Source organism: Nipponia nippon, unplaced genomic scaffold (assembly GCF_047370975.1).
Source record: "Nipponia nippon isolate SJK-2023a ecotype South Korea unplaced genomic scaffold, ASM4737097v1 scaffold_1, whole genome shotgun sequence".
In the NCBI taxonomy this organism is placed as follows: domain Eukaryota; kingdom Metazoa; phylum Chordata; class Aves; order Pelecaniformes; family Threskiornithidae; genus Nipponia; species Nipponia nippon.
Window position 1 is genome coordinate 167,030,619 of NW_028262290.1, and position 27,762 is coordinate 167,058,380.

Consider the following 27,762-nt stretch of genomic DNA (forward strand, 5'->3'; position numbering starts at 1 on the left):
TCAAGCGAGGAGGGACCACCTCCGCCGTATCAAGGTGAGCTTTTGTCACATCGGAGGAAGGAAAGGAGATACCACACAGCATTCATCAACAGAAATGGAAAAAGGAAGAGCGCATGCTTAAAAAAAATAATCAACCGTTGCATTTTGCACAGTCTCCAAGAGCAGGGTAAGCCTCACTCGCAGCCTTACCCAAAGGGTGAGGAGACCCGGTCAGAGAGGAGCAGGCAGAGCTCCCTGGGCCCGGGGAGGACAGCAGGAGCCCGGGCGTCCCTCCTGCCTCGGTCCAGAGCCTTGTAACGCCGGAAAGTTGCAGAGCTTCTCTTTTCCAATACTCATTCAGCAAGAATTCGGGTAACTTTTATGCTATACTGGACAGAAGCCCGAGTATTTTAGAAACACAAACTCTACTGAAGGTATACTCGGTGTTTTATGGGTTGGAGCTGGCAAACACCTGTACAAACTGTACCAAAATAGCAGCCAAAAGGGGGATTACTGATGAGCGTATTTATCGTTTCTTTATTTGTCAGTGAATTACTAATGCAGGACTAAGTGAGCTGAATTTGTTCAAAACCACTTTCGGAGAGAGCAGTGTTATGGGCTTTAATGAGGAAACCCTGCAGCCAGTCTGCTAAGCCTCTAAGCTGAAGTTCCCTTTGCTGAGCCATTTAAAAGCTGCACCTGCTCCAAGGTGTAGATTTGCTCTCCCTACCAATGGCCACAGCTGTCCTCTTGCTCAGCCTCACCGTATCCAGATATGTTTCGTAACTACGAGCTTTTCTTTTTCCAGAAAAGGTCAGATTAATCCAAGATTACCTCTGGCACTAGTCAACACCACTGAAATGGGAACGCGGTGATAACAACAGATGCAGCATAGCTATAAAAGATAAAATGCACAATGTAATCAGCCTTACCCTATTTTCAGTGATGGGACTGAAATGGAAGAAGATTAAAGAGCTAAGGCCTCCAAGTGAGCTACAACCAGAGCCAGGATTAGGGAAGTTTCCTGTCCCCCAGGTTCATATTTAGCCCATGTCGTACAACCTCTCAAAGCCCCTCCGACATCCCAGCACACAATTCTTTCTGAATTTGTCTTGTAAGCAGGATAAACTCCTACTAAATCAGTTGTTTTTACAAAACAGAAGCCCCGGGTTTGGAACAAAAAGCAGAGGTGAAAAAAGGTAAGAGTTTTAAACGCCTGTGCGCTGTGAAAGGCGACAGCAGCTTGGAGCGGCGCGGCGTTTCGCACAAGCCCGCCTCCCGCCAGCCTCCGCCGCGCAGGGGTTTCGCCGGCCACGGTTTCGCTGCCGCAGGGCAGCGGGCGGCCACGCTCCCGTTCGCGCCTCCAGATGTGCCCGACTCGCCGCGGAGCTGCCTTCCTACCTGCTTCGTGCTGGTGGCTCGGTAGCTTTTCCCTGGGGCTTGGCCACGTTACTAACTCAAAGGCAAATATTTAGCTAACTGATCTAATATGGAAGATAAATTCTTATTATTAAGCTAAATAATTAACCAGATCTAGCAAAAAGGTGATAAAGTGTTTAGACTAAGCTAAATTTTGACGTGTTTTACAGTACTATTGTTTGTTTTATTGTGCTTTGACAAGTCTCTCGAGCATACATGGCATATAAATTCCAGTAATCTAAAGGGTCACTGCAAAAACCGTAGTATAAGCCATGAGAATAAGCAAGAAACGAAACAGGGTGTTGTCTGAGGCAATAAAGAAGGGGGGGGGGGGGGAAAAAAGTACCTTTTTAACCTGTAGTTAAGTTCCAGAAAGACAGGCTAGTTAAAGGAAAATTGGGTAACGTAATTGTAGGATAAAAGCATGACTTTGGATGATAAAGCAGCGAGGGCAAGTGGTCCTCCTTCTTTGCAGCAATAAGCCTCAGTCTCTCTTCGGCCTGCCTCAAGCTCTCGAAAATACCACTCTATTTTAAAAAGGCTGCCTCAATGCCCAACCATTTACAGGATTACGCGTATGAAAACATTCTGGGTACGCAGAAACAAAGTTCTGAGAAACGGCAATCAAGTTGATTTTGTGTAAAGGCTGATGAGCTTGAAGTACGGACAGAGAGAAAAGGGGGTCACATTTGCTATTAGCCATTAGCCTGCATGCTGCTTCTGTACTTCTAACGCGTACCGCCACCAATCAGTTGGTTTAAATGCACTAATAAGATACCAAATTCAAGATATAGGCTCAAAAGCTCATGGCTTGAATATTTTAAGTAACAGCTACTTGCTCAGGAAATTCAAGCCTTGTAAAAACCACATTAATTCATCCAGCTGTCAGAGGCTGGCTAGAACGGCTCTTAAACACACTGCAAAACTAAACGCTTTGTATTAATGTTTTTTAAATCTCACTAAGCCTCACCATAAAGCTTTTAATAGGCTTCTCGACATATGTACTACTTCATTATAAGCTTTTTTTATTTTCTGTTCAACAAGTCAAGTCAGGATACATTCCACCTTTGAATCAAAGTTTAGAAGCAAAAAGGGAAAAGCAAGAGTAGCGGGTTGCTAGGAAGGTACCATTTAAGAGAGACATGGCCATGGCAACAGCATTTTTTTTTAACAAAAAGAGGTCCCTCCTCTTCCTCGCAGTCATCACTGGAGCTTTCAGCGCGTTCCCGGTAGCTGTGCGAGTTCCAACACTTACTGTCCTTCACGCGTCCGCAAGCAGTCTTTAGGAACCCAGAGCGATACTCGGTACAAAAGAGCGCTGGCTTTCTGAGAACCCCCATCCTCGCTGACTCCCACCTCTTCCCTTCCTCACCCCACAGCTTTGCTTCCCCACGCCGCGGCCCAGGAACATCAACGCTTCCCATTCCGTCCTTGCGTCTTCGGCCTCGCCGGGAGGCGCGCGGGGGCAGATTCCCCGCTGTCCCCGGGGGAGCGGAGCGTTTCGTAAAGCCCTTCCAGCGGGCCCGCCACGCTCCACGTTCTTGCAAATAACAGGGCTCGTTACACAACTGCCTAAGCTGATTTGATACAAGCGGCAAACAAGACTACGGCCCAGGAAGAAAAGCTTCTTGAGCGTGTCGCTTAACGTATGTAAAAAAGGGGGCTGATTTATGTCAGGGTAGACTGAACTTCAGGATCTCGGCAGCATTTCGAGTCGGCCAGCCTAAGGTTTATCTTATTTACACTCCCTTTCCCTGAGCATTAGGGCGTACCCATCGGGAGCCAGCTCAACCTGACAGCATCTACCCTCAAACACGTTCCTGGGCAGGGAAGTAGTACAAATCATGCGCACGCTTGGTTGTACAGTTGTGCCCACAACCCTTTCAGTGTTACATCGTTCGTAGCACAGCGGCTCCTTTTTGTTTTCTGGAGGTTTCTGTTTGGTTTCGTGGGGGTTTTGTTGGTTTGGGTTTGTTGGGTTTTGGTTTGGTTTTTTTCAAGCTGCATTTTGGTGCAAAACTGCACCCAAGGGCATTTTGACCAGTCATTACAGAAAATTACTTGTTTAAAATATGGCTGATAAAGCACAGGGGAAAAAAATATCAAAGTTATGAAAATAGTTTGGGTTTTTTAATCTAAAAATTATTAAAGAGGAAAACGTTTCTATATTAACAGATTTTTTTTTTCTAATCGTGATGTCCTGCAAGCCATCAGAGCCACAAGACTGTCCTTTCATCCCTCATCTCACCAGCACTGTCATCGAAAAAGCAAAAATAAGGGGTTTTTCAGTCTTCACCTGGCTTCTCAGTTACGAATGAAGTACTTATTCACCTGGACTAGAATGACTCTCTAGAACTATCAAAAAAACCCCCTTCTTTTCTGAACCTGCAGAAAAAGCCGTGACTGTCAAAAGCGAAGCCCTTCTGGCCAACCCAGGCGGCTTCCGAACACAGCCTGTCGCTGCTCCGCGTCTCGGTCCGCTCTCTGTAAGACATCAACACCACGAACTGGCCGAATCCTTCTATCTTATTTTAGGAGAGTAAAGAATTTAGGCCTAAACAGAGTTCATAAAAACAGGCAACTAGCATATTTTAAAACATAATAGCCAAGTAACATTGCAAATACGTAATATCTTAACCATTCCCCACTGCAACGAGCTCGAATAGTGCCTAAAATGGGCGCTACAGTAAGAAAAACCTGGAGTACGATGCTGAACGTACTTTAAACATTTAGTAAAATCATTCCCTGGTAATAACATGGCAATTTGCCAAATCCAGTAGCCCATCAGGGATGCAGTGCTATCATGCAGGCAAAAAAAACCCACCGAAACCCTCCTGACAGTGGTTTTTGACACTTGCTGGATGGGTTCACGTGCTGCCAGAGGGATCCCCTCCAGCACGAGGAGCGGGGATAACGGGAAACCCGCTCGGAGTCACGCAAAGCAGGTTCCCGACAGCAAAGTCGCAAACTGAGGTGGGCAGGAGAGTCTCCACCGACACAAACCCCCTTAACGCAAGGCTCCTATAATCCAGCCCACGGGACACGCTGGATATTTCATCTCCCACAACGTGGATGTTGCAGCTTTAGCTGTCCTGAAGCTGCCCCCGCCACCCCCAGCTGCTTCTCGATCAAAAGCTGTACTTCATTAGCGATCAGGTATGACTTCCCAGCCCGAAACAGCCCCTGCCAGCCGTAGCCATTGATTCCCTCACTATCGCATCGGCAGCGCTGGGCTAACCGTTGGACTTGATGGTCTTAAAGGTCATTTCCAACCGATATGATTCTATGATTCTATGAAATGCTAATTAGAAGACTATTATGAGAAGAAATAAAGATAGATACTGATGCAGAGATTCCAAAAAAGCAGCGGCAATAATATACAAAAGAAAAACTGTGCTTCTGCTCCATGGTCAGGGTAGAAGTGATGCCAAGATATGAAAGATATGAAGATATGTCGGTCTCTTCTCCCTAGTAACGAGTGATAGGACGAGAGGGAACGGCCTCAAGCTGCGCCAGGGCAGGGTTAGGTTGGATATTAGGAAAAACTTCTTCCCCGAAAGGGCTGTCAGGCCCTGGCCCAGGCTGCCCAGGGAAGGGGTTGAGTCTCCATTCCTGGGGGTATTTAAAGAACGGATAGATGTGGTGCTCAAGGACATGGTATAGATGGACTTGGCAGTGATAGGTTAACGGTTGGACTCGATCTTAAGGGTCTTTTCCAACCTTGACGATTCTATGATTCTATGAAATCTGTAGCAAAGAATAACTTGCTATTCTATTATTTCTTTTCCCACTAGAGTTCATTAAAATGACCAAAAAGACAACTTGTATCACAGTGCCAAGGCTATCAATTACATTTAAATTGGATCCAGGACGTTTCCGAGAAAGTGCTCTATTTACGGCGTACGCGGAAGGGGTTGTCTGTAGTCGTAAAGCACTCCCCTGGTGCGCCGATGCTTCTCCGGGAAAGCGCCCGACTGCTCCGGCGACCGCCCGTGCGGGGAGACGCCGGCAGGGCGGGCGCCCTTCCACGCGCAGACGGCGAGGGCGGAAGGCACCCGGCTTCGCGGACGGCCAGCGGTTTGCTCACCAGATTGAAGGCACCACATAACACTGGCTTTGGGGTTGGAACTGACATTTCAAAGTGTGCTCAGACTCGTAATTACTAATTTTAAGTAGTCTGACCTTGAAAAGTTATTTCTATGTAATTCATACACAGACATGTAACGGGCAAGTTAAAGGTGAGACATCTATAGCTGCCCAAGCCCAGCATTGGGAACAGGGAGGAACGTCTGTATTTTGTGAAAACTGAAAAAGGACCATCTGAGGTCTTACCGGATCGCTGCAGGAAGCAAAGGCGCAGGCATTCGCACAGGCGTTAGTCTACAGTTCAGAAGAATTTGTATTTGTTTCCCATAAACTCAAATAAACTTTGGGAATTTGCCTCCGCGAGGTAAAAAGCCCTCCGAAGCCGCTAACAGCTCCTTGCTTGGGTTGTTGGAGCAGGGACCATTCTTTAACGAAGCCTAAACAGCACAGAGTAACCACTTTCACAAAAGGCACGTTTTACCTGAATTTGGTTTTGCTCCTCTGGACAAAACACCCCAGGACAGGAGGTGCAGTGCTTGCAGCCCTCCGCAGACGGGCCTCGGTGCTCGCGGATTAAGCGGGACATTGAAAAGGCAGCAGCTCCTGCAGAAGGTGACTTGCATTTTTACTATAATTTCATGAAACTGAATACAAAAGCGGCCATTCCGAGGGCTTTCATAAAGTTTGCACGTGCGCATTTCGTGTAACAGAGGTGAGAGCCTCCTCTGCCTGGATGGTCAAAGCAAGCACTAGTGCACCAGGCAGTTAAGAGGCTGACAAGCAAGTTGCGCATCCAGAGTCTTCAAAAGAGGTTGCTTATATATCCTCAGAAGCGGCCTGATTTTTGTTACAAATACGTGTGCACAGGGATGAATATTATAATGCAATTCTGGGCCCTGGGATTCGGAAATTATTCTGGAATCAAAATAATCTGCCTGTCAATGCCTAACAAAGGTATCGTGAACAGACTGACCTACGGCTGCGCGCTGTCGACAGGAAAGCTGTTGATGTTCATCTGAAGATACAACATTCAGATATCCTTTAAAGACAGGAGAGGCGAGCTGATCAGTCTATAACTATTTATACTGGAAGTAAATGTCTCAAAGTATCAAACTCATTTGAAGGTGACTGAATTTAAAATAGAAATAAGTGTAGTAAGTGTTTTGGTGGTTTTTTAAAATACTGGTAGGAACTATATAGAACTTCTCCCCCCAAAATAGATGATTTAAAGCCTTCAGATGACAAAAGAAATCAAAATCAGATATTTACAGCAAAAAAGTTATCGGTCTAGCATGGAACTCACTGAGGACTACCCCGTGTTGCAGAAGCCAAGGCAGCGGTCACTAGTGGTCCTATCTAGTTTTAGGAAATGGTCAGCAAAACACCAAAAACCTCAGAGGTAGGTGCTAGCTACAACACTTAAGCTTCTTTCCACTCAAATCCCATCTGAAAAAAGAAGGGTTGTGTTAATAGCAGCTGGCTAGCTGCTCTTAGTTAGTAGCTAGCTGCTCTTAGTTAATAGCAGCTGGCTGCACAGACAAATGCATTTCCCCTATTTAATCTTCCAAAGTCGTCGTTTTTCAAAGAAGTTATTCCCGTGTTATCAAAGATTCCTACGGTCATTTCAAGGTGCAGATGAAACCAGCATTCTCACCTGAATATTCAGCAAAATATCTAAAGTCTTAACAGAAAGAAGCATGTAGAAAACTGGCAGCACACGTGACTGTGTTTCAGGACATGCTCCTTTGCTGCGCTCAGTGCCCGTCTACATCGCTTCCACACAAAGCGTGACTGTTCGACTCACCGAGATGTGGAAGAGCAAGAGAGATTCAAGGACGGAAAGCTCTTAAATGCAATACTTCTAGCACAAACCCGTAATATTTTCAAGCCAAGCTGCTGCAAAACATCCCGTATGCTTGAAGAACCATTGTTAAGCAGCTCGCAATGCACCTTTTTCAGCGCGTAAGACCTCAAGCGTCTGTCGGGTACATTAAACAAGTACGCAGTCAGACAATAGAGAAGAGCCGTGTTAATGAAACGCGCATTGAAGTGACGGACCTGTGCCCTGGTGATCTCATGAGTCCTCTTTCACTGCGATCCGAGCGCTCGGCGCCCGTGCTCCCCTGCGCTACGCTCCACCGAAAGCTCAGCCGCGTGAGAATTAGGCCTTGATCTAAGCCGGGGCGTGGAAGGGGCTCTTCAGAGTGGTTGGGTTTTCTAAGCCAAGTCCTGTGCTGGACAAAAATTTACCCCGATGTCTCTTGCGTTCCCAGTGTTTATAAGCACTTCAACATCTGGAAAGTTTCTTTCAGCTTTCTGCTGTGAGCAGCTCATGAGTTGAGATTACGCTAACGGCTACGCAACTCCTCTGCCAGCCGTGGAAAGCCGCAAGGGTCCCTCAGCCGAAAGGGCACCGGCTCCTTCAGAGCCCGCACAAGGGGCGCCCGGCAGAGCGCAAGCCTTCGTCCTTCGCGCTCTTCCTCGGGGCGAGGGGGAAGCAGCACATCCCCTGGCAGCGCCTCTGCCTCCCGCCCGGGACCCTCACCCGCAGGGACACGGCGCCGGGACGGAGCACCCCAGCCCCTGCCCCCCCGCCCGATCCGCTTCCTCCGGGCGCCCACCTCCCGCACCCATCCCCATCCCCAAAATAATCGCCCCCAACAGATCAGAGAGACACAAAACACCTTAGTCATGCCCGTCTGAAGAACTCAGCCTTCTGAATTATTCAGTCTGCTGCTTTTTTTAGACTGAAGCAACAGAAAACACAAACTCGCCTTTAGCAAATATGGTTGGATGCGGACCCATTCTGAAAAGCCTAAAAAGCTCTCCCTTATGTCCAGAAATTAGAAAAGCCTTTATAAATAAAAACTCGCAAACGGGAAATACGCAGGCAGGTAAAAGAGGAAAAATAGCTTTACTTAGAAAAGCACACCTTTAAGTGTCCTATTTACAAAATGCTAAACATAAGGAATGACTTTTTTAGGGTTTTTTGTGGGTTTTGTTGGGGTTTTTTTTGCTTAGTTTTGTTTTTTGTTTTGTTTTTTAAACTTTGTGCACTAGCAACTTATTCAACAGCAGCAGAGGGACAGATAACAAACAGCAAGGACTGAATCTCAGCTGGGCTGGCAGTTAAATGCTTCCGTTGTACGCACCACATACACCGAAATGTTGTTACGTGCAGATTACCGTTCCCACAGCCATGTCGTTTTTCTGTGAATCCTCACAAAATCAGGCATCTTAAGCCACAAGAGGCGCACTGCCACAACCACCAGCCATTATTGACTAGCTAGCCCAGACATGCAGATTTTAAGTACCTTGTAAGTCCAACACGGAAGCGAGCATCCATCTCATCCATCCCCAGTCCGCTTGAGCACGGCGGGAAGAAGTTTTCCTTCTATTTCTGCCCACCACCCCCCGCAACAACAACAAAATCGTGTGGCTCGTTGAAAGAATTTCCTTTTTAATGGATGAACTGTATTAACTAAACCAATTTTTGGATGGACATGTTTTCAAACATCCGTCCAGACAGCAAACTATTCCAGTTTAAGCCATTTACCTCTTTTAGAGCCAACACCGGAGCGGTTAATCAAGCACATGCAGCTACCTGTAGATATTAACTACGAGCAAGCAGCACAATCCAAGAAGATTCTCACCACAGTACAGCTGTTGAGAGGTTAGTTTGAGATGTTTATTAGTGCGATTTATTCAACAGTGATATACAGCTTCACGTCATACAAAGCATTGGAATCGTTAAGAAAAATCAGAAGTGGTAACAGACAAGCTTGTAAGCACAAGAAAGTTATAGTATGTTCTGCAAAGATTTCGTATCATCTCCAAAGACCAGAGAAAAGTATGGGTAACATGAAATTTAAACAGAGGAACACATTTGGTAGCTACCTGGCTTTCTGAAAGTAAAAACTGAAAAACGAAACACACACTCCTGCGTATTCATTCACTGCACCGGATTTTCAGCAAGATACACGTACATTTTCTGGGAGTGACAAAAGATACAACACTCTGCGTTGGCTCTCCGACATCCCCTACCTCCCCCCGCCAAAGTGTTCAGCCTCCCAGGACGGGCACGTTACCCTTCTGCCCCCGAAGAGCAAACGTGTGACATGGCAGAGTATTTGGTGAGAGTCCTGTAAGGAAGAACCACCACACACAAGAAACAACCATCGCCCTTCCTCTCTCTACACATTTACATTCAAATTTGTAAACCTAATGACATTTAAAATAAACAGGGATAAAACAAAAGTATGAGGGGGGGGGGGGGGGAAAGCAGTAGCGTAATGGAATGAGTTATTCATGTTAGCAGCTGAGACGGCGCCTGAAGCCCAGGGGTGCCCCCGCCTGCATCGGCGAGCTGTGCTGGAGACACCGCTCTGCCTGGTCAGCCGGCGGGCGTCCAGCCCGACATCCCCGCGCGGGGGTCCTGCGCCAGGCAGACCGCTCCGCAACGCCGCTGCCCGCCGCGCCAAGCGAGCTGACCTCGCCAGCGGCTACGAGTGCTAGAAACTCCCCTCTGGCTTTTGCTACTCTAGTACTAGCACTTTAGTGCTTTAAAGCATTATTGCATTTCAATGAAGTAAAGCGTGTGCAGGGGCTGGGGGGAAGGAAGTCTGATATTCAGTTAATCTGAAAACTTCTGTTATTCAAGCTGAAAATGTCTCTCTAATTATTTACTCTCTATTTCTAGGGCAGAAATAGTTAAGCCCGCTTAAGGCAAAAGGTGAAAAAGAATGACTTGCGGAACCAAGTTAAAATGCCTCCAAACTAGCCGTGATGCTGTCTTGCTCCAAAATCAACCACATTAAAAAAAAAAAGGCTACAAAGAGGTCTTTAAAAATAAAGCCAAGAACACAACAATCTCCTTTTATGGCAACAGACGCCAAAAATCCCCCAAGAAGCAAGCACGTCACGACAAGGACGACCAAACGCCTCTCCTCGCATCACGCGCCGCTGCTCCCGTCTCACCTTTCGGTGCGAGCGAGCAGCCGCCCCGACATGTGAAGCACAGTGGGAGAAGCGGTCCTGGATGGCCTGCAGACCCGTGGGAGCGGGACCTTCCACCGCCCCAGAAGGGCGCTGGGGCTCGTCAAAGGTGGAGGCTGTTGGCTACACGCTACCACGTGGCGTATTCCCAGTAAAACCAGAAAGACAGAGGGCAACCTGTGACAGCCATACCTGCCAGTGGATCCTGAATCCTAATTACCATTATTGCTCTAGTCCACAGGCAACCGCTGATTTTGGTGCTTTTGCTCAGCATCTGGTCTCAAAGGCTGCTGGTCTTAAACAACTGCATGGTGGCTCTACCAGGTCGGCACGCCGGACCGGCAAGGGAAGAGCCCAGCTTTGGCAACTGAGCGCCCGCAGGCAATGGGGTTTTCTCAGAAGTGCCAGCTATCTGCCTCGGAGGAGAAGCCAACGGTGTTACTTGTTCAGAAATTGGCACCACAAGGATGTCAGCTACTAATGAGGCTTTGAATGGTGGGTAAGGCAATGAATTGCCACCAAATTAGAGAACAAAAGCCTTGAGTCCTGATGCACATCACTAAACAGGCTGTTACACACAATCCCTTGCAGCAACTCTGGACGCTGTCACCCTGGGTGGGGAGCATGTGAGGTCTCAGATTAAAAAAAAATAAAAATCAAGATTGGATGGGTCACTCTTTGAAGGAGATCTTCAAAGACAACCTTCTGGTGGCATTTACAGTAGTATTCATTCAAGGTGCGATATTCTCCAGTATATCATGAGTAGACCAGTAGTGTAACGTGGTTGAGGGTACTGGCAGGGTACTAGGAACATGCAGGTGCAAGCTACTCTCTTCACAACAAGAAAACATCGTTTTTAGGCAAGTGAAAGTCTGCTAGCTTTTGGCAATTGGAGAATCACGTCCTACCTTAGACTGGATTTGGGTTCAAGTAAATCCTGTACTTTTATCAGGTGTTGTAGGCAAAGTACCTTTAGCTACGTAGCACAATTATCCTCAAACAGAACACTCACTAGTCTACAAGGCCCCAGGCTGAGCTTGCCTCACGTAAAACACTAAGGAGTCTCTCTAAATTATTTCCTTCTTTTGCATTTTATGTGTTGAATGGTAGTAACTAACACCTGGGTGTTTGGAAAGCTTTGCACCTTTATGGAGACAGCAGGAATGGCAACGGACTTGCTCACCTCTTGTAGCTCTGTTTAAGGTTAAAACAGGCCCATTCCTTTTGGTGTTGCTGGAAACTATCATAATTCTTTCAGTGTAGATTTAACCATTTAGTCCCAGATCCTTTGTTTCTCTCAGTTTTAGAAGGGACAGCTTATTTTTCGTGGCAGGTAAAATTTCATCCAAGGCCGTCGTTACCAAAACTGAAGCCTGAGGTATGACGTCAAAGAAAAGCAGTTTTCCTTCTTACTTCCCAGGCCTGCAGGCAGCAGTATGGCAGCAAAGCAGCTCACCGAGGCAGGAATTTGGGGCTGGTCGTTCTCCTTTACACTCCCAGTCAATGGCAAGGGCTTGAACCCCACAACCCACCCCTCACAAACCAGAGGCAATCTGCCTGTACCGCAGTAAACACGGCTTTTCCTAATTTGTTTCTCAAGTCTGTATAATGAGCGCTATGATGGGAAAACCCCTGTTTTGAAGAAGACAACATTAAAGCTAAAAACCTCATATGAGAAGGTTTCAAAGCAGCAAGGATAAAGGCAGGTACAACTCAGCGTTATTCTAAAAGGCTGTGGTGAGTACGGGGAGAAGGGAAAGGAGCTGCCGTCATGGTGGACCCATCCGCTACGAAAGCACAACTTTAAATTTAAACATCAAACCTTTGTTATTAAGCGTCCATGAAAAAGGATATAAATTAAATTTAAAAGTGGTTGAACTAAAAATGGAGCCGGAGTTGTGATTCGAAAAACAGTGGGAGTGCTGAAGTAGCGCAGTGAAAAACCATCACGCACGTTTGTGCTTACACAAAGAAAGGAAGGTTTCAACAAGCACTGCAGAGCAGAGAGGGAGGAGGAGAAGGGCTGATCGGCCGACCGCACAGCTACCCTTGGGTTTCTTCTACACGGAAAGTCCAAAGATGTAAAGCAAGAGCTCTGTAAAATGCTGAAGATTTTAGAAGTGTAATGGCAGGTAGAAAAGTACACTGGTCTTGTGTCAGTGGCAGCCCCAGTGTTAGGAGACAGTCTAGGCTTCTAGGAGGAGAAAATAGAAGAGAGGAAAAGAAGTAGGAGAGGGAAACGGGATGGGGAAAGGGGCAAAAAAGCGCAAGTCATTAGTAAACATGAACATTCAGGTAGCAACTGCACAACAAGCAACATTTCATTTAGTGCAGCCAGGAGATTTGCCAAAAGCCAGATTAGAGACACATGGAATTTTGCTTTTAGAAGTGTCCAAAAAGATATCATCAGTCATGCCATGGCATGACATTGTGCCACATGCAAAAAGTAGCTGTGATAAATCAAGATTAGTGACAAATTGCTATCAAAAGAGCAGCAGCTCAGGATGCTGCTTAAAAGCACAATTTGCACTGAAAGCAGTGACAAAGTGGTTTTGTGAGCCGATCTCAGATGAGAGAGCAACAGGCGGGCTGGCGGGAGAGAAAGTCCAGCCAGGGAAAGTATGAGCACCGAATAGCAATACTTCCCCAGGTCACTTCTCATCGTCCAGCAAGATAACGAACAGGATCTTGGACCAAGAGGTATCCAGATTAAACCATATCATCATCCTTAATGGATTTCTTTCCAGAAATTTGTCTTTTTTAAAGTATATAATTCCTGTGAACTCTAGGCAAATATCCTGCAATAAGGAGTTGCGAACGTTGTACCGTTCAAAAATTACATTTTTTTGCTGCCGTTTTAAACCTGTTAGAGTTTTACGAGGCACCCTCTAACCTTTGCATCACGAAAGCGAGCAGTTAGCTCCCTGATGCAATACCTGCGTGCCATCGGTGGTTATAAACCATCACCAGTCGCCCCCACCCTCGCCCGTTCGCTTGAGTCGCGCCAGCCGCGCGCGGCGTCCCTCCGAACGCTGCGCCAACTGCTCTCCCATTTCTCCTTATAAGGAAGGACAGAATTCCTAGAGAGCTGCAGCCTACGCGCCGAGGAGCCAAGCCAGCGCTCCCGCGCTGTAGCTCTCAAGTTCTCAAAAAAAACAAAAACCCACAAACCAAAGCAGCAGTCGCCACAGAAGGCTCAGCACTGCCAAGCACCGAACCCTTCGGAGAAACCGCCCGTCTCTCCCGTTCGGGGAAAGCAAACGGGCGCAGGGGTTCTCAGCCTCGCGGCCGCAGTTTCGCACCCTCAGGTAAACAGCCAACGTAAAGTCAACCATTCACATTTTTCCTTTACGTTCTGAAATGCTGAACTATACAAATCCCTGCTTTGATGGTTTAACTACAGCGCTATCATAACAAAAATAATCCAACAGTTAATACAGGGGTTTGCCCCCCGAGTTACATTAGTTTTGGATTTACGCCATCTGCTCCATTAACGGTATTTCGGAGCAGGGCATCCAGGCAGGAGGCAGCACAGGCTGCCAAACCAGCGCTAAGATTTCAGTCCTGACTGATTCCAACCCCTGCATACACACACAGCAGATGTCTGTAGATAACGTTGCATGCAATAAAACATTAGCAAGTCATCACCCTGTTTTATTTGATCGGTGGAAAAAACGCGTAGCAGCGCTTCCTGCGATCGAGACTGGAGAGATAAGCGGACATTTGTCTTTTCAAATAGCTTAACTACCTCTTTCCCCAATACTTTCCCTGAAGTCTGTTTCAGAATTCAACTCAAACACAGCTCTGCTTTTAAAAGCTCTCTCCGTAGCTCTTAACACTGCTTTTTGTAGCAAAAAGCTGGTTTCCTTGAGCATCACCTTCCTTGGTCCTCTCTCAGCTCCCCACCTCTGCACTGGGCCCACGTTGCACATCCAGAAGAATCATTTCAGCTTTAAAAAGAGACAGATTAGGGAACAGACCCAGCAGAAAACAAATGAGCCAGCCAAAAAGGCTTTAGGCGGCACCACCTACTCAATGCAGAGCCAGGCACTGCTGAAGTCCGTCACCTGGTCTGGAACAACCTGCCTGTATTTCTGCAGAGCATCAACTGCTCTTCACCTCTGAAAAACCCCTCCATTATCTGATCGAAAATTAGCATTTCTCCCTTCCTCTCAAATGTACACGCCTGGATATTTCAAGTAGTCCATAGAGAAGGGGGTAGGGGGAGAGTCCATGAAGTAGTTGTGCTGTATAAGTCTTCTGTTACTCTGAAAAGCCTAATTAACTCGATGCCTACGACTCTTCATCCTTTGACAAGCTGTTTCTACCACTTTGATGTCACTTTTAGACAGCCTTTAACAAGAAAAAAAAAATCCAACTCTACCCCACAAAGATGAAACATATTAATAAATCAAAAAGCTTCAGACACATAAAAGTATCTTTGATCAAAGTTATTAGCATTTAGTGTGTGAAGAGTTAAACCTCCAGAAAGCTAGTATTAAGTAAATAACAAGAAAATTTTTAAACACAATTCAGAAGTTCAATAAAAAATCCCAATGCATTTAATTAGTCATACCTGGAGTATCATAAATCTGGTTTTACTTTTAGTTATAGGTATTAAAAGAAAGAGAGGCAGTATCCTTAGGAAGACTCAGGAGTGTTCTTCATTTCAGTTTTATACTAAATTATAAAAGATGCACAGCTTCCTTTTGACCAGATTTACAATGGCAAATTAAGTACAAAGATCAATTTCTATATTCCTATCCTCAATAAGAATATGAACACTTGCTCACACAAAATAGAATTATAGCAAAAAAAGTGTTTAAATTCATCCCTGTCTCCCACTCCCACACCTTCATCATTATCTCCTGGATCGGTTTTTCTCGGGGCCGTACCTATGGACTAGCAGGGATGCCAGCGCTGAGAGCCTCCGAACAATCTGAGCGATCATCTGCGCTGCTAAAGCTGAGCTGGAGATCATGGAAAGGGAGACCAAATAAAGAGCTCTTACCATGCCAGGATGACAATCGACTTTTTAATATTTTATCCTCAAGAAAAGAGAAGTGCTACAGTACGGGCTGACAAAGCCCGCACCCTCCTCACCACGAAGCGAAACAATCCGCTGGCTCGTGCACACCATCGCAGGGTTTGGCACTGCTCCTCCTAAACAAGTCCCTTGGAATTTGGTAGGAAACCCAATTCACAGTAAGAAAGTCTCGATAAAAGGGAACGGGCGTTTATCATTAAATGTAACTGCTAAGAGAAGACAAACTTCAGCATACGTTAGGCTGTTTGGAAAGATCAGTTATTTTCCAGATGCCTCACAAGTTTGAAATACCGGTCCACTTAAGCAATGACAAGTTTCTTGCAGACAAAGCTATCCTAATGCTGTATGAAAAAAGGTTCAGAAGACCTGAATTTCGTCTTTGACATGGCCAAAGCAAGTATTAGGAGATATTTACAGAAGGGTAGTTTGGGGTGGAAGGAGAAGCTGCAAAATAAACAAAGCAGTGTAATTTCAGTAGCAGCTAAGAATTAGTGAATGAAAAAACTGCATCCAAGGATGGCGTACTCCGAGAAGAAACATCACTGTCAGTCTCACGGGGAACAGGAGAAGTCGTTCTCCCAGGTTAGGGTAGAGTTCAGCTATGAATATTATGGAGTCACTGGAAAGCCCCTTAGGTATCGGTGCCCTGGATGTTGCCTTCCCAACACTGCCCATGGATAAAGTCTACAACGTCTTCAGAATGAGGCTTTATGCAAATAAGCAATTGCAAACCCAAAAGAGAATGCAGTTCTATTTTGTTTCAAATTCTTTGAAAAGATCGTTAAAAAACCAAACACAACCCTCCATGGAGAAATACGCCTCAAAAAGAAGATGCATTTTGTCACAATGAGGTTTTACCGATCCGATAACAAATAAAGAAGCTGACGCATTTCCTTCAGACGTTAAGCACGTACCTGTGCGGTGATCTTCTATTCCATGGTCACCATTTTCTATAACTGTTGGCCCAGAAGCTGAAGTATCTGCAAGAAATCAAAGGAAGCGTTAGCACTGGATGAAGTTAATCTTAATCCAAAACTTAAAAACAACATTGTAAGGACGACACTGTAGTGTTATCAAACACACAGACAAGGGTTTTTTTTTTTTCCCCAGAGTTATTTTTGAAATAAGTTAAGGTTACCCACATGGCACCGAGTCAGCGCAACTTAAAACCCAAAAGGAAGAGCTTTTCAATCACAGAAAATCTAGTCTCACAAAGGAGACTCAAGGCATAACGACTAGAAGCTTCTTCATCTCTTCGTACCATCACTTCAAACTAAGCTTTCCTAAGGGCCAGCACTAGACCAGCGCTCTGGATTTCCTTCAAGCAAACAATGCTTAGCCAAGCTGATGAAACTTCGATGGGCTTGGTGGATGTGATGCTGATGCTCTTGACCTTAACGCTGTCTCCCATAACCTCCTCACGGACAAACTGACAAAGCATGGGTCCGATAACTGCACGGTGAGGCGGGTGGAACACTGCCTGAGCAGCCAGGCTCCGAGGGTGGTGATCGCTAGCACAAAGCCCAGCTGGAGGCCAGTCACTAGCGGCAACCCCCAGTACCTGACGCTGGGGCCAATACTGTTTAACATCTTCATTAATGACCTGAATGACGGAGAAGAGCACACCCTCAGCAAGTTTGCAGATGATACAAAACCGGGAGGAGTGGCTGATACGCCAGAGGCTCTTGATGCCATCCAGAGGGACCCGGACAGGCCGGAGAGATGAGCAGAGAAGAATCTCATGAAGTTCCACAAGGAGAAATGTGAAGTCCTGCACCAAGGGAAGAATAAGTCCAGGCACCAGTATACACTGGGGATCAACTTGCTGGAAGGCAGTCCTGCAGGAAAAGCCCTTGGGGTCCCAGTGGCCAACAAGTTGAACACGAACCAGCAATGTGCCCTTGCAGCAAAGATGATCAACAGCATCCCGGGCTGCATTAGGCAGAGCACCGTCAGCAGGCGGAGGGGGCTGATCCTTTCCCTCTCTTCAGCACTCGAGACACATCTGGAGCGCTGGGTCCAGTGCTGGGCTCCCCAGTACAAGAGAGATGGAGCTACTGGAGAGAAGTCAGTGAGGGCCACTAAGATGATTAAGGGACCGGAGCGTCTCTCACTGAGTAAGGGCTGAGAGAGCTGGGACCGTTCACCCTGAAGAAGAGGAGACTTGGGGGGATGCCTGCAAGCACCCGAAGGGAGGCTGTAAAGAAGCCTGAGGCACGCGCTTTTCAGTGGAGTCCAGTGACAGAACAAGCGCCAACAGGCACAAACTAATCCCCCAGAATTTTTAAATATTGGTCCACTTCTAGTTGTGACAAGTTTCTCGCGGACAAAGCTATCCTAATGCTGCTAGAACAAAGGATCAGAAGACCTCAATTTCGGCTTTGACGGCACATTGCTAAAGCAGGTATCAGGGAGAGGTTTAGAGAAGGGTAGTTCAGGGTGGAAGACCACCGATCCCAAAAAAATAGCACGTAAGATCCTTACCACCAAGGGATTGAGTCCATCTTGCTCTGACATTGTCAGATAAAATTTTAACAGGCACCAGGATTTACACACTGAACTTGGAAAACACGGCAGCAATACAAGACCTCGCGACAGCAGAGGCAATTTGGAATCAAAAGAACTGAGCTCTAAACTTGGCTGTGCCGGCTGCTCAGCGGGCTGCCTCAGGAAAGCCGCTCCGCTAACAGCTGGCTGTCTCCAACTGTGCGATGTTTTTGAAAATGCTGCTTGGAAACCATCTTCGGGAATAATTAAGGAATTTAATTCACATAATATATATTTTTTTTTTTAAATAAAAGCACACTTCTTGTTCTAGTACTCAAACAGTTCTTCCTAATCATCAAAATACGCTAGTGAAATTCTATATTCACCCCATAATCTCTACACTGGGCTGCTGAGGGTCAATAACTATAATCTCTTAGGCAAACTGCTTGAGGTATTTTATTTATTTTAAATTACTGCCTTTGAGATCAGACTACGGTCCTTACAAAAGCAGCTGGATTGTGCTGGTATTACTACTGGCGCAGGTTGCCAGCAGCACAATACTTCGGTAGGTGACCACCACCATGACAGGTGAATATTACAAGGCCGTTTACCTAAACTGAAGATACCATCCTTGCATCTCATCTTCAAATATTTTCTAATATCTTCTTAAATAAACTCTGCTTAATTTCTAAGCATTTATCGCATTTTCCAGTTGTGCAATAGCGATGACAAGCCATTGCAAGAACGACACTGCGCGGTATCAGTTAAGCGTAACAGGCAGCACAAGCTCTAACGGCAGTGCAGCTCCTCAGGCCATCAGTTCTGCTGACTGTGAAGAAACACTCAGGGCAACGGCTTAAAAAAAAAAAAACCCCTGTAAGTAAATAAAATAAAATCACTCCCAAAGAGACACACATCCCTTCCCTGAGCTCCGGCAGTTTTAAAACAAAGCTACGTTACCAGGGTACTTTAGGGCTTAACCCAACCCTCAGTAAAGCAAAAGGAAAAGTCTTTCCAGTTACTTCAGTGGCTCATCCTGGTGTTTTACAAAAACTCAACATGAACTTGCCAGACAGCTTATAGAAAAACATACACCTACATTCTCTTCAAGTAGCTGAAAATACTACAGGAATCCCTGGACCTGTTTCTTAGCAGTTAAACACACCAGCTCCTCCTGCTGTCAGTCTTTACAAGGTCTGGTACTTACGCTAACAGTAGAGCTGCCTTAACTAGTAACTGGGAGAACTGCTGCCAGTCACTGAACTTACTGATCGGTTCAGGCAAGGAGAAATCAGGGTCATGGGATGGTTTATACACCACCGCTTCACGGCTGCCAACAGGAGCGCTGGGTATCTCGTGGAGTAACGGGGTCTTACAAGGAGATCGCCGAGGAACTACGTAGAGGAGCTAGGGGGGTCCTGCTGAACCTTCCAGTTAACAGCGAGCAAGCTTAGCCCAAGAGCTACAAGTTCTCTTAAGTCCTGTTCAAGTGGGTGTCACAACACTGGTTTAATGAAGGTAGCTGACAATACCGCTGTGACAGAGGCCTTGCAAGTCTTCTCTAGTCTTCGCTCACGCTAAACGTGTCAAAAAATCTTTTGGTGGTGAGGAAAATAAACAGCAACCCCTCCTACCACAACCCACAAACTCACTCCCATTTCTTCAGCATTTCAACTGTAATTGAAAACTTGAGTGCAAGTTCTGTTTTAAATTAGACAAAACGATCACATCTTGCTTTCAGTTTCATTCGAATCTGATCATTACGCCTTGCGCGGGCATTACAGCTGTTAAAACGTGTCATAGGCTGGTCTTCATGCCACCACCGTTATTCGTGCATTAAAAACAGGACTCGACTCCATCACAAATATGGCTAAACGCTACAAATTTGGTCCGCAAGTCTGCGTGCACACTTCGAGCACTGGCTTCGGGTTGCAAAAAGTGTTCATCTGTGAGACCGGTCCGGTGGCACTGGGAATGAGCAGTCTGCACGCACTTGAGGTCAGCTTCGCACTGCAGAGTCCCCGCAGCGGTGCTCCTGGCAGTTCCGTGCGTTTCGGCTATTCAGAAAATAAACACTTCATCCGTACAAAAGTTTCATTTAGAGACTGATCTCCTAGGTAGCAAGGGATCCACGCCAACCGCCTTCTATCAAAAAGAAAAGCCAGGCCACCCCACTCTCCCCTACCAAGGGCTCTGCAAACTTAAAATGAAACAAAAAAAAGACAACCCTACCAAAATATTTGTCAAGCCTACCAACCGCTACAGTAGATGAAAATGAGGGCAGCTCAAAGCCAGCTGTGCTTCTGGCTTAACCTTCCATAGAGCTGCTAGGGCTCTCAAGTCTGTGCAGCTTCTAGACCACAAAGCACAAATACGTTCCTTCAGAGAAGCTTCAGCTTATTCAGTCCCCGCTAGTCACTCATTTGGGGGAAAAAACAATGGTAAGACATATGTATTGAAAATCCTGCGTTTGCTTCAATGGCACAGGAATTAGGGCAAAAGAAGAGGTTAAAGCCGTCGCGGCATTCCTCTCCCTCCCGACGTGCCGTAGAGGCTACGCACCAGCGTAGCTGCTCCTCTCCGCGCACAGCCTGCCAGCTGCAGGAGGTTGCTCCTCTGCCAAAGCCAGGAGGGGCGAAGCGATCTAAAAAAGCTCCAGTTACCAGAACGGCAGAGGAACCTGCAGGCAGGTCTGCATAGGCAACAGCTTTTAACTTTCTCAAACAGCTCTGCAACCACGCAGGGATAAGCAGGACACCCTTGCAGCTGCGTCGTGTGCTCGGTCAACACAGGGTCTCTCCAAATCAAACGCTTAACCGGGTAAAATCTAAAGAAGATTTTAGGCTCAACAGTGGGTTGCCAAACGAGCAGAAGAATCAGAAGTGCCATGTCTTTCCTTCTGCGCTTCTTGGAAAGGATGAAAAGCAGGTAGAAAGCTAAAACTGTAAAGGAAACCATTTTTGTCAGACAAGCTTCCAGAACATCAGGTCAAATCAAACAACTCCACCCAGCATTAGTAGTTTTTATTTTTATGTCTCTGAAGGTCAGCGCCTTTGGAGCAAACCAAACTTATTTTAGTTAGCTAGCGTGTGAGCATGAAAGTACCCAGCCGTCTTCTCAGGGCCGTATTCTAAAGTGCATAAACATAAAAACACGTCAAGATGTTGTAACTACATAATCCTCATCAGAATCACAAGATAGTATTTGCATCTGGCTAGTGGATCAAAGGATTGTTTTTATATAAACAAATTTAAGGCAGCGTTCGCTAAACCGATAATCTCAAGCAAATGGACAGTGCCAATATAAAAAACCCTAATCTCCAGCAGTGCCTCGGCATCGCGCACACAGGAGCACGACTGCGCACGACCCGCAGCCTGCTCCGCAGCAGGCGTGGGATACCGGCGGGTGAGAAGCGAGAAGAGCTGGTGGCAGGCCAGGGCGGGCGGAGGGGCTGCGGACGAGAGTCACTGTGGGTGTTTTATCATCCTATCACACACTTGTGTGCAGACCTGGCTGAAGGCAAACTTTGTCAGAGAGCTTAGGCAAAAGCACGAGCGGGAACACAAACGCTGGAGAAGAGAGCCATACACAAAACCAGCTGGTAACTCCTAAACAAGTAGCTTCAGCTGTTTCAATTCATACGTTTAAACAGTCTGTCTCAAAGTGGCTTCTGAACAGCAGTCAAGCTCATCGTCTCCCAGAGTCACCAAAACCAAGGCTTAGCGTTTTGCTTGCTCTTTGGCGTTCCAGTATGACTGTCGTGGGTTAACCCCAGTTGGCAGCTGAGCACCACGCGGCTGCTCACTCACCCTCGGTGGGACGGGGGAGAGGACCAGAAAGAAAAAAATAAAACCCATGGGTTGAGACCAAGACAGTTTAATAGGACAGCAAAGGAAGGGAAAATAATAATAATAATGATAAAAGAATGTGCAAAACGAGTAATGCACGGTGCAATCGTTCACCACCCGCCAACCGATGCCCAGCGCATCCCCGAGCAGCGATCGCTGCCCCTCGGCCAGCTCCCCCCAGTTTCTGTACTGGGCATGACGCCATAGGGTATGGAATAGCCCGTGGGCCAGTCTGGGCCAGCTGGCCGGGCCCTGCCCCCTCCCGGCTCCTTGTGCCCCGCGCGGGGCACGGGAAGCCGAGAGGGCCTTGATTTAGTGCAAGCGCTGCTCAGCGACAACCGGAGCAGCAGGGCGGCATCAGCATTGTTCTCATCCGAAATCCAAAGCACAGCGCTATGCCAGCTGCTCGGGGGAAAGGAACTGTGTCCCAGCCGGAACCGGGACAACAACATAAAGGCTTGGTTTGGATTCTCTTTCATTCTCAAGGTTAGAGAGAGAAGCTTAAGAGAATTTGAATTTAAATGGAAGCCAAGGCTTGCTTGGGTTTGTGTTTCGGTGATGCCAGGGCTTTCGGAAGCACACACATACTGTCAGATGGCACTAACAGAAGCTGCACAGGCCGGTCGGGCGTCCAAGAGCAGGAAAAGGAGACCTGCCATACTAATTTCCACTAAGATCCCTCTCCCCCATCCCACCTTCACGCCTCTCCTTCTGAAATAAGAAGCTGAAGCTTGAAGGTTTCATCACCTTGACTGATCGCTGGCTGCCCGTGGTGGGATCGAATCCAAGATGACTAGATGTCAGAGAAGCCCAAGTGAAGTTCAGTAATTGAGCACAAATATTACCTGAATGAAGCTAAAGCAGCGTAAAGCAACTGAGCTAGGAAAAAAAAAAAAAAAAAGAATAATTTTGGTTATCACCTGGGGGCCTCTGAACTATTTGTAATGTTTGGCTGGCAAGTGTCCGACAGAAACCTGCTGGAAGGAACACGGGCAGATCAAAGACCTCGTGCACCCAGATCATGCTCCATACTTCATTAGGTACAAAAAGACAACGTAGGGATTTGTACTAACCCGAGGCTTTAACAACTTTGAGGTTGGAATGGGGACGGACAGACTTTCAGAGGGAGAAGGTGTTTAATATATCGTATGAGATAAAAATGCAAGTATCTTAACATCATTTGCTGACTTTTTTTAAGCCCTCTGAAACTCTGGGGTACGTGGAACATTCTCCATCCTCAGTTTCATATGTGACAAAGCGTTTCAACTTTCTTTCGCAAACGCAAAGCCTGCTGCCTGCTGCCTGCTGCAAGAAAGGCACTTGCTCCTAGTGCCGAAAGGGAGATAAAAGGAAAGGGAAATGTTGTGGTTCGGCCTCAGGTTTCAGGCTCCGGAGCTGGGTTTTGTCTCCGTACTGGGGAGGATGGCCTGCTCCGCTGTGCAGCAGCGTCCGGCCGGCGGCACCACGCAGCGCCAGCAGAGCCATCTCGTGGTGACACGTGTGCTTGGAAAAAGCCCCAAAGCCACTGCCCACAGCAAATTAAAAGAACTTTCTCGCTTACATCATGCTCAGTATTTGCTTCCCTATTAAAAAAATCTGTATACAAAGTTAGGACTCATCACCAAGTTTGTGAACAGAGTGAGTGCAAGGATGCAAAACATGCATTCACTGTGTAGAAAGCCATGAGCAGTTACGCCACAGACCTAGCTTTGCACACAGTTCCTCAACAGTAACACAATCAGACATTTCAGCAACAATACTGGTCCTCACTCGAACTAAAGCCTCTCGCAGGAGCGCTGCTGCCTGCTGTAAGCTATTAAAGCACAGTATTTTCCTTTCAGCTGGAACTCGCTCCCACCCAAACATCTCTTCCTTCGCGCTTCAGGATGCGCACCCCTTACTTCACACGAGCACCCGAACGAAAACTGCCGCTGCAGCCTCCGTGACTTTCACTGGAAGCTCCACAGTGTCCTCTAAATTCCTTGGAGCCTGGGAACTGATAAGGAAAGCGAGCTGCAAACAGCACAGCACACGCCCAACGCCATCCTTCAACATTATGTAAAGCCCACTATGTCCCAAGAGGATTACCCCAGACTTTGCCAAATTACGATGGGCAGCTAGGTGCTGGAAAGAGTAAAACCCTTTCTTCTTAAGCTATGCCTTTCCAATGATATTTTAAGAGTTAACTGTTAGTAGAGCTTTATTCTAGGACAAATTTGTAGGTGACCACACAACTGCTCATCACATCTCTCTCCTCTTCTCCATCTCTCTGTACTCGTATGGTTCGCCCAGGTCCACGATGGTGGCCCACCCGATCTTTAAACTTCTCTAATCTGGCTCTTGGGTTTAGGAAAAAAGGGAAAGAAAAACCTTGAGTGGAGATGGAATGGCTAGAGCCTGACGGGACATATGATTAAACCTCTTCTGACTGGGGAAAGGCAATCTCGGTAGCAGAGACCGCGCTGTCTGAACACATTCATGCCTTTTAACATAAATAAATTAACAAGCAGGGGCTGAAAAGCCTGATCCATGAAAGCCACTCTTCTCCCTCAGGAAAACAAAGCTATTCGCAGTCGTGTTTGGAGCTGGGGATGTAGAACTCTTGCTGCCTTTCACATAGCAGTCCCCCCTCCCCAAAAACTTCACGTTACCCTCGAAAGCACTGCACTAGAACACCACCTAACACCCCCGTTAGGACCTTGGAATATCTCGCCCAGGCTCATTTATTCTATAGCCTCAATAAAAGCAATTACATTAAGCTTTACTATATTTTTTTAAACAGTTCTAAACATTCAAGAAATCTCATAGGAGAAATAGGTATCCTTACCGCTTCAGGGAAAAACAGATTAGACAAATTACGACATAACAGGATCAAACGCCAAGACTGGCCTGTAGCAAATTGCCGCTGTTTTAAACCGCGGAGCTGGATAGCCCTTCCCCTCCTGGTACAAGGTGGGAAAGCTGAAAAACATCCTCTTCTACATTCAAGGCAAGCAAGCTCTCCAATTTCTTCAGTTAGGGTCTCGTTTTCATCTTGCCAAAGATTTAGATAATGCTCGTAACTGTTCTCCAGCTATCCCAAAAAAGGGAAAAACAAATCTCCAGAGCAAGAACAAGAAATTGCATCCCCCCCTTGCCATGTAGGGGGGAAACAAGTTCTGCTGAAGCAGACAAGCCAGCCGTAGAGCCGGGGAGGCGCTGGGGAGGGGAGGGAGGTTAGAAAAGCCGCGATGCAGATGAAGCCTGGCCCCGAGGTAACCTGCGTTAGCACCCCGGCAGCTCTGCCTCCCTTCGGCACGCAGAACCGGCGGCTCTCTCACGGGGCAGTTCAGCAAGTTGTAATTACCAAGCAACCCCAAAATGCCTCGTTCTACCTGCTTCGAGAACCTGAAGTTATTTGAAACAGTGAGTTATGACGGTAATGCTCAAGGGATACCCGTCTGGGAGGACACAGCTGGTATTTTAAACTAATATTATAGCACGATTTTAACACTAACTGAGAAATTCTGGTGCTGAGACGTTTTAGAATCTGTAACTTCTAGAACAAAGCATTAGCTTAAAATATCCTTAAAACACATGCAAAAGTGTTAACAAGTCTTCATGTTTCTCTGTTCCTCCCACTTCTGCAATGCTAAAGTATAAAACCTTAGAGGTACTATAATTGAATACAATAATACACATCTGAATTGACCAAAGCTCAAAGTCCTATAATCTCTTTGCCCACTTCCATCCTTCCTACTTGTTTGTTACCATTTAACAAACTATGTTAGTATGGAAAATTGAAAATTACATTTTCTGTATTACAGGGCACCCGATACACTTCTAAACAATGCAAATAAGTGCCTCAAACAGACCAGAAATCCCCGTTGTATAATTCCCCATTCTGGAGTCCTGGGGGCCCTGTTTATTCTGATGGGCGATCATTATAGTTCTTCTGCACATCCCGCTTTCCTCAACGCTGATGAGCCTCGAGATTAAGGCCAAAGAAAAAAGAAAGCCTTGATTCTGAAAGAAGTCACCAGGTGACCCCTCTAGGAGCAAACGCTTTCTTCTTTTACATGGCACAGATCAAGGCCAAAAATTAATCAAGGCACTACGTGTCAGAGGTGACCAGCCCCGCTTGGCTGGGGGGGCACCGCGCAGGCAAAGATACAAAGGATTTAAATTGCTTACTAGAAAGAAACCTAAGGGATGACCCCCAAATCTCACTGCTTCCCTTTTTACTCAGCTAGGGAAGCAAGTACCTGTTTAAACCTCTCCTTTTGTTCTAAGTAGTTTCTGATACAGCTATTAACACTAATAAATATCAACTGGGCCAGTAAACGGTCATACCCCGCAGAGAGAGCACCACATATATGCACATACCCAGGATATACAGGCAGCAAGAAATCAAAATAAGCGGGCCCTTGGATCAGTGGTGAAAGCAAGCTTTAGCTATTGAGCATTTGAGTCTGAAGCTCACAGACAGTGTGGACCTTCGGAAGATGCTGACTGCAGACCTCACCAGCAACAGCAAGTCATCGATCTTTACACCCTGGATTTGCCGCTACCCAGAGCGGTGGCTACCAAATCTTGCACAGTTCTAATTTTGAGATGGAAAGCGCCGTATATATAAGTGTAGCAGTCACACGCTTTGGACGGTGCTTTCTCCGAGAAGCCCGAGGCAGCCCACAAAATATTAACACAAATAATAGCATCTTCCGTGGACTAGTAGTGAGAGCTTATTTTACAGGCTGAAGAACTGAACAGAAGGTAGAGGAGAAAAGCAAGAAACAGGATTTGACCTCAGCCTTTGCTTTTAAAATAAATTGTTCAGACTAGAAACAGCAACATAGAGAAGTCCTGCTTTAGCAGGCCTAGCAATATTACAATAAGCAAGAGTGTTCTCTGATGCTTAAGTGCTGCAGCTTTTTGGTCTTGTGCTTTAGACACTTACGTTCCACCTGAATACCGTCTGCATGGGGTTTGCTTTTTGGTTCCTGGCTCCCAGCTTTTGCATCATCATCATCCAGCAGAGGAACATAGTCTGTTTTATCTACTGTTTCGCCAACCACGTCATCAAATTTCTCTGCTTCCAGAGTGGCGATGAAGTCCCTTTTCACTTCTTCCTCAATCTCGGGAGGTGGCTCTGTCAGAGCATCCGCAAGACTGAGGTTGTGATCCAAGTCAGCCATGCTTTAGCACCTTTGCAACCTGAAAAGCGATGTGGGGAAGAAGAAAAAGAAAATAACATTTTAATAAGAGACCTTTCAAGTTTACTCAGAGTTTGATGTCGACTACTGTGTGCCTCCTGCGCCATAACACAATAAGAAACATTTGCTTTAGCAGTCAATAATTCCCAGATGTTTACAAAACCCCCACACCAGCACAGAAACAAACAGCTAGATCATCTGAAGCAGGTTTTACTGCATGAACATTACATTTCGTGTGATGTTTTATCAGAACCTTTAAAAAAAAGAAAAGGGAAAAAAGGAAAAAACCCAGTACCCGGCCAGCATACAGACAATCCTACATTGATTTCTGCCTTGCCCCAGATCTGCGAGTTAATTACATATCCTCAGCAGCAGAAAGACAAATGACACAAGCGAATTCAGTTCTTGGGCTGGACTCCACCCAGCCTCCCCTATGGAGATGAGGATTTTACATAATCGCTGACGTATACTTCAGGGATGCTTTTGATCCCTTTGATAGGGTCCTGGAGCATGTTTATGTCCTCAGCCAACCTTGCTAATACCAACAAACCTATCCAGCCCTGGGATTTCTGCTGGAAGGTGAAGTTTTAATAATGCTTACATGAAAAAAATATACTAGAGCACACATGTACACGTTATATATAAAGCTATAAATTGGAAACAGTAGAAAGAATCCCCATTTATCTTTTCCTCCCCGACGTGCGTCTCA

General features: G+C 46.4%; 1 protein-coding gene across 7 annotated transcripts in view; it reads right to left on the bottom strand.

Annotated features, from left to right (window-relative positions):
• The window catches only part of MAP4 (microtubule associated protein 4), a 171,635-nt gene that overhangs the window by 88,985 nt on the left and 54,888 nt on the right, over positions 1–27,762 (bottom strand). For all 7 annotated transcript variants that reach the window (XM_087732482.1, XM_087732475.1, XM_087732492.1 and 4 more), the window contains 2 exons: positions 26,798–27,054; positions 16,441–16,506 (listed from right to left, as the gene is read on the bottom strand). In XM_087732482.1, the coding sequence (XP_087588608.1) occupies positions 16,441–16,506; positions 26,798–27,035 (304 nt within the window). In that variant the 5' untranslated portion in view covers positions 27,036–27,054. The remainder of the gene's footprint in view (positions 1–16,440; positions 16,507–26,797; positions 27,055–27,762) is intronic.